Source organism: Amblyomma maculatum, chromosome 5 (assembly GCF_055883805.1).
Source record: "Amblyomma maculatum isolate TAMU_Amacu chromosome 5, ASM5588380v1, whole genome shotgun sequence".
NCBI classification, from domain to species: Eukaryota; Metazoa; Arthropoda; class Arachnida; order Ixodida; family Ixodidae; genus Amblyomma; species Amblyomma maculatum.
Genome location: NC_139348.1, coordinates 149,547,828 through 149,559,225, shown reverse-complemented (window position 1 = coordinate 149,559,225; position 11,398 = coordinate 149,547,828). Strand labels below are relative to the sequence as shown.

At 44.2% G+C, this 11,398-nt stretch overlaps 1 protein-coding gene across 1 annotated transcript; it reads left to right on the top strand.

Annotated features, from left to right (window-relative positions):
• Window positions 1-1,364: 1,364 nt before the first annotated feature.
• Window positions 1,365-6,334, top strand: LOC146189929 (uncharacterized). Its single transcript, XM_084603349.1, has 2 exons — window positions 1,365-1,686; window positions 5,966-6,334. The coding sequence occupies exons 1-2, from the start codon at window positions 1,458-1,460 to the stop codon at window positions 6,172-6,174; spliced, it is 438 nt and encodes a 145-aa protein (XP_084459475.1). The 5' UTR covers window positions 1,365-1,457; the 3' UTR covers window positions 6,175-6,334.
• Window positions 6,335-11,398: the final 5,064 nt, after the last annotated feature.

Below are 11,398 nucleotides of genomic sequence, written 5' to 3'. Positions count from 1 at the left end.
TACTCACTGCTTAGCTATGTTGTTGCATTAAAGACGAGACATCTTCTGGTTCCTTCCTAATTGCTAGATGGCGCGGCGAGCGTGCGGCTTCCACCAGCTGCGACGGTGCTAAGCAACGGCTGTGTGCCTCCCGCCATGCGAAACTCGTCGTTCGTGGCCAATATAATTTTCGCTAAAATAGAACAGTCAAAGGCTGCAGCGTAGAACGCGCGAACAGTGCACAGGATAGTGGCTTTTTAGAACGCCACCAAGGTCGATAACGAATAATAGCTGTGAGCCTTGATATTTTTCTTCTCAAATTTGTTTGTGTACAAACCTGCATGAGATCTTTGCTGATGCAAAAATATTAAGGGACACCTGACCTTCGGTTTCAGGGGAATAATGCTAAGGCAGTGATGACCTTCATCTCTGACTCACCTTACGGATCCTCGATGGCATGAATGCACTTTGTTATTCATTGGAATAATAACACCATAATTTCAGACCATCTTACTTGCAAGCATACTGTGAGAACCTGTCACCTTATGTCAGAGAACACTCTGCATGAGCATAAAACCCCACCATAAATAGCGAACGAGTCTGCTTGACCTAGCTATAGCGTGTCTGACCAGAGATCCATGGGGCCCGGAGGGTTCAAATTCCATCTCACTCTAGCATTTGAAAATAGCGACACTAGCTGGCAGCGTTTTATACTACGGCCATGTTACATTTTGTGATACAAATCATCATCCATTAGTTTAGTTCAGTTCAGTCGTTAGGTCGTGTCCGACTCTTCGTGACTCTATGGACCATATCACGCCATGCTTTCCGGTTTTTTACTATCTTCCAAACATCAGATAACTTCTTCTGCAGCGCCTCGAGGATGCCATCTAACCACCGCGTTCGCTGCCTACCCCTTCTCCGGTGACCCTCAACCTTTCCCAACATCAAATCTTTCTCCAGCGACTCCTCTCTTCTCATCAGATGACCAAAGTAGCCGAGCTTTAACTTTAGAATTTGACCCTCCAATGAGCAGTCAGGGTTTATGGTCAACAATATAGACAATAGATCATGGATTAAATGGCAAGCTATCGGTGACACGCTTGAACCTTTCAATAGCATACCCCCAGTTTTTTGGCCACAAAACCGATGCCGTATTTTTCAGATATCGGGACCTTTAACACTGCCATGTTTTTGAAGATATGGAAATACTTTGAGTCGATCGCACGGAAAGAAATGAAAAGGTATAAGGTTACACAGTCAAGATCGGACGCCAACCAAGAGGTTTTGCAACACGGGCTGAAGTGACAATGGTTATTGTCAGCCAGCTCTCGGGCTATTGTAAACAATGTTGCAAATAAGAGAAAGCTTTGGAATTGTGAAAGAACAGCAGTGCCGATAGAGAAAAGGATAAATTTAAAATTGGAAAAATACTTGTCAGCCAGCGTGTACCGAAGACCCGCGCCGAACCGAGCAAAATGGTGAACGCTAGCATATGGAGCTTTCTGGTGCTAGCCGTAGTGTGCGTAGTCATTAAAACAGTGAGTTCAGGACCATGTGCTTCTCAGCTGGAGGTTCCGAAAGGCTGTCGTGAACGTGATGCCCTCAGTCGGTTCGTATTGCTCCAGGCCTTGCGTGAGAAGTTGCTAAACCTTTGGAATTCTTCATGGTCACCTAAAAATTGGCTGCCCTTCTGGCCCAAGCCACGTAAGTAATGCGCTTTTCTTTTTTCTGTTCACGAAAGTTGCGAGGGAACGACATCCGGCATGGTAGTTTTCTTGACCATCATATTCGTTCACTGATGAAACATTTCTTTACCCTGTGCATCCAATTTTAGTTCATTGAAAGAACAGTAATGTAAGCAAAATAGATTTGCACGGAGTTAAGGACAAATTGCTCCAACCACTTTTTTTCGCTGGAATCACTAGCTGAATTTGAACCTCCAAAACGAGCTCACTACGCTAGTATCAGGCTCGGTTTATAAAAACAAAATACTGACACTTCGGCACATAAGCGCGCAGCTCAGCGCATCAGGGTTAGTAGGAAAATCGAATTCCATGTATACATCAAAACTATTTATTTACCAACAATAATTCACAGCGATAATTAACAAACCGAGCATTAGCTTATCCTTGGCGTCCGTATCGAGACCCGTGGTATCAGATCCATGTTTCAAAGGCTGCAAAGTCTGGAAAGGCTTAGGCAATAAATCTACGGGTTCCGCTAAATGCGCAAAGCACCACAGATGGCGAGGTTTGATTATTAATGGAGATAAATGAACCGCGGTTACTTTACATGATTAGAACTCACAGTTTCTTCGATCTGATAGCAGCACGAACTGCTCCTGGAAGTACATTGCAGGGTCACGACATAAGACTGTTCTCGTGCAGTGTCAGAAGAGGATGATTTTCTTATCACAATCAGCACATTCCGCAATCAGCACATTCCGGCTGTAGGAAGAAGGAAAAGAAAATGCACGGGCCTGCTACTGGCTCTGTAGATGAGTCACCTCCGCTGCCTCGTGCGGATAGAAGCGAAAATAGAGAAGAAAGGAAAAATAAGAGGGCAAAAAAGATGCGCGCCGCAACAACAGCCGTCGTCCAAGTTTGTACCACCACCACCACCACCGAAGAAGTGGCGGGTCCAATGAAGGCCTGCAACAGAAAATTCGGTGGCTGGCTAGCCCCCGCCGCAAGCGGCGTTGACCTACCACCCAGCCCCGTAGGGCCAGGAAGTGTCACCCTTCACCCCCTCCCCCCCCCCCCCCCCCTAGCGCAGCGGGCGTTGTCAGGGGAGTCGACTGGACGCAATGAGAGGAGTACGAGGAATAAAGGGGGCTGTAATAGAAGCAGAGAAATGGAAAGAAAACAGAGGGCATCAAGCTACCAGTCGCTTGGTAGGGCGCACCACAGCAGGAAGCGTGGGAATCGGGCGTCGCTGCGCGTGTGACATTTTGCCTTCACTCTAGTAGGAGGCGCCAAATGTAATCGTTTTTTTTTTTTGCAGAATGGAAATTTGAGGAACACTGCAGACACTTTAAGGAAATAAAGGACGGGCGTGGGCAAAGAAATAAATATCTCTTATCGAAGTGGCGTCCGTGTGCTGTGCGACGTAAGGGCACGTTAAAGATCCCCAGGTGGTCAAAATTACTCCGGAGCCCTCCACTACGGCACCCGGCCCTTACTCTCTTTCCGCTTTCACTCTCACGTTCCTCCCTTCTCTTACGGCGCGGGTCAGGTGTCCACAAAGTGTGACAGAACTGCGCCTTTCCCTTCCTGCCAACAAATCAAATTATTATAAGCATAATTATTAATAATAATAGGAATAATAATAATTGCTTCACAGGAAAGGAAAGGCGCAGTATCTGTCACACTTTCTCTGTGGATACCTGAATCGCGCCGTAAGGGAAGGGAGGAAGGTGGCAGTGAAAGTCGAGAGAAAGAGGAGCCATAGTGGAGGACTGCGGAATAATTTCGGCCACCTGGGGGCCTTTAGGTGCGAGGTGGATCTCTAACGTGCGCTGACATCGCATAGCACACGGATGCCTGTTCATTTCGCCTCCATCGAAACGCAGCCGCCGCGGTCGGGATCGAACCCGGGTACTCCGGCACAGTAGTCGGCACCACTGAGCAGGAGTACCTGGCACCACTGCACCACCGATGAATATTTAAGTACTATGAGACTTGAACTAATAAAAAATAAAAGAGCACTGCAGAATCTGCATTGGAGTAATGCGAAAGCATGGATGCTGCTGTTGGTTGCTTCGGTTGCTACTAATTGTTTAACTCACTTGTTTGGCCATTTAGTCTTTGGTACTTTCAAATTGCGCGCCAACCTTCCAATGCCTTTTTGCGGCTCTACTTCCGGTTGCGTGATATCACATCTTTGACGGCATATCCACCACACACCCCTTGCTCTCTTTCCACTTTCACTTCCACCTTCCTCCCTTCTCTTACGGCGCGGTTCAGGTGTCCACAGAACGTGTGGCAGATACTGCGCCTTTTTTGTGAACCAGTTATTCTAATTAAATACCTAATTACCTTTTAAGCCTAATTAATTTTTCAGACACAGCGTTAAGTCACCCTCTATCTATTGACCCCAATCATTACCCTCTACCACTTCTCAATTACAACTGCTGCGGACACGATTTTGCGGACACGGCCTGCGGACAGAAATCTGTGAACATAGCAAAGTAATACTTTCGCATTAATAAAATTACGAGGGACTTTAGCGACTAAAGTAGTGAAAGGCGAAAGCCTGAGAAGTCTCATCTTTTCTAGCATTCCTTCCATCTGCAATCCCACACTTGAACATGCTTGAGCGCCCTCCAAGGAACGCAACTCGACAGGAGCCTTGGCGTACCATCCAAACACACGGAGGAGGGAGCTCTCCCCTGATGGGGCTGGTACAAGTGGGTCACCGCCGCTTGCGGCGATGGCTAGCCTGGCACCGAATTTTTCTGTTGTAGGCCGTCATTGGACACGCCACCGCTGGGTGTGAACGACGGCTGTTGTTGCGGCGCGCGTCTTTCTCTCCCTCTTCCTTTTCTTTCTTCTCTATTTTCTCTTCTGTCTGCACGAGGCAGCGGAGGTGGCTCAGCTACAGAGCCAGTAGCAGACCCGTGCATTTTCTTTTCCCTCTTCCTACAGCCACAACAACAACAACAACAACACACGCTTGTCATAGAAAGTGTGACAGATTTTGCGCCTGTCCTCCAGAAGTCTCATCTTTTCTAGCGTTCCTGACATCTGCAATCCCACACATAACGTGCGCCAAGGAACGCCACGAGACAGCCGCCGCAAAAGCGGGACACACTTTGTCCACGACAGTATGAGCCATTATAAATGCTTTCATATTAAAATTAGAGGGGGTCTGAAAGCGCACCCTTCCTATCCTATAATTTGCTTCCCATCGTTAACCTCTTGTCAGCATTCGTTGCAGCGCTGCATATAATTATAATTGGTTTACAGGAAAGGGAAGGTGCAGTATCTATCACACTTTCTTCGGCAAGTGTGTTTGGATGGTACACCATCGCTCCTGTCGCGTGGCGTTCTTTGGCGCGTGTTGAAGTGTGGCGTTGCAGATGGCAGGGACGCATCCCGCCTCGGCCAATCAGAATGACACAAAAGAGGGACACGCTTTGTTCCATGACAGCATGAGCAATTAAAGGCTTCCGCTTTAATAAGAGAAAAGCATCTGCCTGTGTCACTTTCCTATAACAGTGCCTTGCCAATTGTACACTAAAACACTCCCTCTTGCTTTTTTTTCTTCTCTCTATTCTCTTCTATCTGCACGAGGCAGCGGAGGTGGCTCAGCTACAGAGCCAGTAGCAGGCCCGTGCATTTTCTTTTCCTTCTTCCTACAGCCACAACAACAACAACAACAACAAAATACTAAGAGCGTATGTGAAAAGCTCAAAAATAAATAAATATGATTAAAAAGAAAAACGAAAGAAAGGAAAGAAAACAAGCAAATAAAAAAGGGGTTCCGACCATTACCAGCGAATCCACGGTTAAGTGAATGGTCGAGCAGAGGTTATTATGGAAATATAATGGTAACAAGTTTATGATACTGTCATACATAACTGAGTTACATCTAACGCTGGGTATGAATATTCTGGTTCCTCCCCAATGCAGACAAACCTTAAAGAATAGCTGAATTTCCCGGCCTGTGTTGTTTTATCATCCGTTGACACTGAGCCGATATGGGTGTATACAAGGCGGGTGAAAAGCTATTAGAAATCACTGGCATTTGGTTAGTAGTTACGACCAACAAGGTAGAAATACATTCAACCTCACTTTTTAGGAGGTGTCTCTTATCCATCCTAAATCGGAAAGGAGTGCAGAAATAACATCTTCATGACTTCATCGCATTGCAGGTTCCAAGTTTCAACTGCTGGTATGATTGCCGTCAGTGAGCTTTGTTTAATTTGACGCCCTTAAAATAGCCAGCACCTAGATAATAGGCTCTCACTTTCCTTTCGCAGGCTGCAAAAGGAAGAATGAGGTGTACAGGAGGTGTAACAGCGGCAGATGTGCTGAAGAGATGTGCTTTCTGAGGACCGTTTACAACCGCTGCCCCAAGAACTGCGGATATGGCTGCTACTGCAAGAGGGGCTACTGCCGCAACTTGCTCTTCGAATGTGTCCGGCTCACCGGGAAGTATCGGCCTCCCATTCTGCCGGATCGTCAGTAATTATGCAGAGAGGCGCTTTGCTCCGGTACTCTATGCGCCATTGTTTTAGGGATATATGAAAACCGTACGAATAGACCAACAATCTTTCTTAGCAACGGTGGGATTGTCATCGTTAAGAATGCTTCCACTTCTTCATCTAAGAGGGACACAATAAAATTTTGAGCTGTTCTTTACAAGTGCGTTGTCCAGCAATTTTAAATAACATTAATTGCAGAAGCCATCATGAAGGGCAAGCCCTTGTATCAAAAAGGTGCGGAACAGCCATGCACTTTAACCAAAACAAATGATTGGCCTGTAAGGAGTAGAAAAGATTCTTCTTCTTGCCCTAGTGCTAAGTGTGTCACTTGTGATAAAGCGTTCATGTATATTCTCTTGTGCCTTCTCGTCCCTTCTTTCTACCTGCGCTGTTATTGAAGTAATGTTTAATCAACTAGCCCAACGAGCGCATCAGTCTATGTCAAGCTTCGGAGCTACAAGACGGGGGGGATATTTTTGAGGAAAATGGATAAAACGTTGTCACGCCAGTTTCAGCCAGAAATGAAAGAGATCATGCACCCATTCTCAAAGGGAACCAAGATAAACTAAGTGCGACCAAGGTATGCGCAGCTGATCCGGGGTAAAACACCCTAGCGCAAAAATGACACCTACCATGGGGCCAGAACGGGAGCCATTTCATTCGTGCACAAGCGCACCGATTGGGTTAGTAATACGTAATCATCCTGCACTATTTTGCCGCTGCGAAAGTTGAAAAGCTGAACTGGGGAGAATATAATACTACTAATAAAGCACAACTTAATTATGATTTGCCAGCAGCTAAAATAGCGCCACCCAAAAAATGCCCTTCGAGAAAAAAAGGCATGCTTTGCGTTCTAGTTCTATCTTATCCGACACTTACTTGTCACCTTGTTGTAATATATTTTTTCACTAATATATAATTTTGTAAAGAGCACAGCACAATGCAAACTGATTAAAACCTCTTAGTGAGTTATTGCCCAAACAGTCATAAGAGATCTCAACATTATTAATCTTATCTGCGTGACCTATGCGAGCGAGAATAAGCAGAGTAGGTAGAGCACTAAACATGATCAATACTATATCTGATAAATTTATACTCGGAAATAAATGTTGTATTGCATCTTTGTCCTAGCTGGTTCATTATTTGTTAAACGCGGTCGCTGTTAGACAACAAAAAAAGTCTTGGGTGGCCAGAAAAATCTTGTGGTTGGTTCTTATGCTCCGCTGGTAATACGGGCTCCAAACGGCTCTCCTCCTTCTTGAAGGCCCAGTGCAGAAGATTGTTGAGACAGATAAAACACTGATGTTTCATCGGAGAGCGTATAGGTTTGGCCATTAACTTCATATATGAGTGGGCCACTGTTTTCTACTATGAGCGTGCCACTGGCTCAGGTCCTTAAGGAAGTATATCTCACTTGCAACTTGGGCATTCGTCTCTTTCTTCTGAATGCAGCTGCTAAGGAATGACGTCTTTGGCAATTGATCTGGATTCTTTTTCTTGTTTTTCTGTTCGTTGAATTCAAAAGCATTGCTAGCCCCATGACAAAAAGAATTGGGTGTCTGCAGCGTCGACCGTTTGAAACCTCGCAGCCTTTAAAAAGCACAAAAGTACATTTGACAGGGTCTCAGTGAGAGGACAATAATGTCCCTATGTTGGCAAAAAGGGAATGCCTATAGCAGGTGGCATGAGCGCATGTGCTTCTGTGACCCCAAGGCTGTTCGGCTCCATTGTGTTCGGAACCTAAACCTGAAAGAAATTCATCTGCGGCCACTAGAGATCCTATGTGGTGAGTCAAATAAGGAAAAATTGCCATCACGGAATTAACGGCAAACAAGAGAGCAACGATGTCTGTCATTTGTTTACATGTAGAATTGCGTAACCGTATAGCATGCTATGGAAAAGTAATGCTCTCGCGATTATTCCGCGTGAGTTTCATTGATCGCCGGCGTGTTTTTTATACATATTTATATATGTATACTCTTTCTTTGAAATTTAATTGAAATTCTTCTGCCTTTGTTGTTATTTCGCACTGACATTTTATAGCTCAATTTTCCTTTCCAGCTGCACTTCTAACTGTGCGCTTGTCTTTTTAAGTTATTATCTTTTTTTTCTGGAATAAAAGATATTTAGTTATACTTTGCATTAACCATTCCTCAAAAAATATTTTTGGTTCAGGGCAGCCCGAAAAAGCGGTAACTTGTTATATGTCCTCAATCGCATTCGTTGTAATTTCAAAAACACATTCGCACAAAGCAATGAAGAAGAGCGCACTCGCCAGAGCGATAACAAAGCTTTCTTTACCATGTGCTGTACGAAATGGAACACTGACCGCGCAATTGATGAGCATTAAACCTAACCCAAATTATTGGCTGAGGATAGCTGTGCTTAACACACAATCGACGGAGCGCTCTAAAGTTATGAGAGTACGCAGTAAAAGATAATAATAAAGCACTCGTACTCTAAATTTACAATCGCCAACTGGATGAATTTAGCTTCCATTTGCTTTTTTCCACTTCTTAGGAATGCACCAAATCTATGTGACTTGTAGTGCTTGTCGTATATTATTTTGTTTACATTTTGTGTCGCGAATTGTAGCGTTACTGATGTACTTACCTTGTTTACGATGCCATGGTTCTTATATACTTTCTTATAATGCCAAATATAATCTATGAGATTTTTTTTTCTTCGTTAGTTATGTTTTGTTTTGTTTTCTTGGTGAAACTTACCTTGACCTTGTCCATCCTTCTGCTATTGATGTGTGACCCGGGGTGAGGCCTCGTCAGGAAGAATGCCATCAGCTTCTTCCTTTTGCCTCTTCCCGTGGGCATGTTCTGTGTACATGTTTCATGTCCGAATAAACTTATTATTATTATTATTATTTTTTATACACATCTGCTACGGATCTTGCTGTAAATTAATGCACAAAGGCCCTTGTTTAAGCACAAAGTCAAAACGAGTCAAATTGCAGCTTTGAAGCAACAATGTCTTTTCTTACATTGAACATTGATTTAAATGACAAGAATCCCTTTACTAATTGCATTATTTTCAATGTTCAGCTTATAAATGGCGGGTGTTTTGAAAATGAGCCATTGGAAGATGACAAAGCTAGCCTCTCTATAGACTTGATGGCCCTACTGTTTGTGCGGCGTTCTATGCTTTCTCAAGTGAGAGCACACTCAAGTATTGGAGCTGCAACACTCACCGGGGCTGAACCTCGCAGCATACGTGGGCCCCCAAACACAAAGAGTATGTATGATATATTCTTTTACGAATTTAGGCCTTTTCTACAGGTTACAAGCCAAATGTAGTGCTCCGTTGAAATCTCAACAATTGCTCCCAGCCGCACTGCTGCAATGGATCAGAGCACCCGCACATGAATCACGTGCATAGGAAGACTTTGCGCACAATAATACTGAAGTTTTGATGGCCCATTGGACGATTGTCTCTGTTTATATATTACTTTTGTTATCGATTGTCTGACTCCACAGGGCAAAAAGTGACATTTAGAGCTTGATTAACCAAGTAACTAGTTCCCAAAACTATGCTGTTTGCTGCAATAAGTTACATACGTTGTCACTATGACGCAAAAGCAAAAGGCGCACACGTGGTTAGGTTAAATGACCCTGAAACCAACTTAATTTCAAAAAGCAAAAACATTCAGAATTTCACAATGTGGATATGGTTCCTGTATCATCTCCGCGTTCTCTTTTCATTGTCCTGTCAAATACAACTGTGCAGCCTTACGTGCTAGAATGCAGCCATGCCTGGAAGAAAAGTGCTCTCTTTTACGTTGGATGCGGTGGCTGCTAGCCACCCGTTGCCTGTAGAGGGAAAACGTTTGGAAGCCAAAGAGTGACATGTCTGCATGGAAAATAAGATATCGAAGCAACCATGAATATCTCAGACCACTTTTTCGCAAGCTGTATACAGCTGTGCAAAGCTCTGTACAGCTGGTGTATGTCGCTACCGCTTTATGTATAGGCTTTTGTGTAGATATCACCGGTGTTCATAGGGTTGAAGCCGAACTTCCCACTGTCTTAGCGGAGGTAACAAAAAATATCAAAAATATGCTTTTCTCCTTAACAATACTTGCGCAGTGAAAAGGAAAGAATGGAATAAAGTGAGCGTTAACTTATGCTTAAAAAACTTTTCACTTGCCGTGGGCATGCGGGTATATACGCAAAGGAGATCGTGGAAGCTCGCATTTTCGACTTCACAAAAATTATTCCCATATGGTGCTATCAAAAAATTCCTACACATTTGTCGCAATGCCTATGAGCTTAATATGAAGGCAAGCGTTTGTTCTCAGCGAGGGCAACCTTTGTATGCACACGCAGCGTCTTGTGACGCCAGTTTAACATTCGCGATAAAATTGCGTATACTTCTAGTGTAAACAATATGGGGCGCTTTCCGGAATTTCAAAGTTCCGGCAATGTAACCATATGAATGTCTAGTTGTGAGGCTTCATGATATTTGTTCACTAAAAGCAGAAAATAGCTGTCATTATCCTGATTAGTCTATGAAAACAACTAGGAATGTAATAGAAAGATGGAAAAGTCAAACACTTATGAACAGAAGTACAACGAATGGAAAAAAGGGGCCTATACCATCCTGACATTAAAGAGCGAGTAGTGCAAACACGCCATTGGGTGAGCCATTCGCCCAGCGGAAAGAACAAGCAACTTACTTTGAAGGCGTCAAAAGATTAACATTTGCTGGGCATTAGGTACTCATAGTTGGGCCTCTATTCGAAGGAGTGAAGTAACAGTAGGTACCTGGTTGGCCGGATACCCAATATTGTTACTTCCAAACAAACCAACTCGTATAGTTTGGCCAACGACACTATGCGAAATCACTTCACACCTCATGAACTGATCACCAGCCCATGCGAAACTTCGTACCCATAACAAGACCTGTGCCTATACCTGGTCGCCCTGAAGATCGCACCCATCACCTCTTATGCGAAGAAGGTGCGCTGAGCGTTATGTTCCATGACTGTGACAATTTAGTAACTGGTAGCCACCAGTTCCTTGAAACTAGTACCAGTAATGGCCCGGCTAGTTATTCAGCGCTCATCGTAATGCAGTCTGCATCTTCAAACACTACATCCTCAGCGACTGTTGTATCTGCTGGAACTTCATACTATTGGATCACTGCGTACTGTAAAGTTACTTTTTTCAGCTACCGGTCCGGCATGAATGTCGGAGG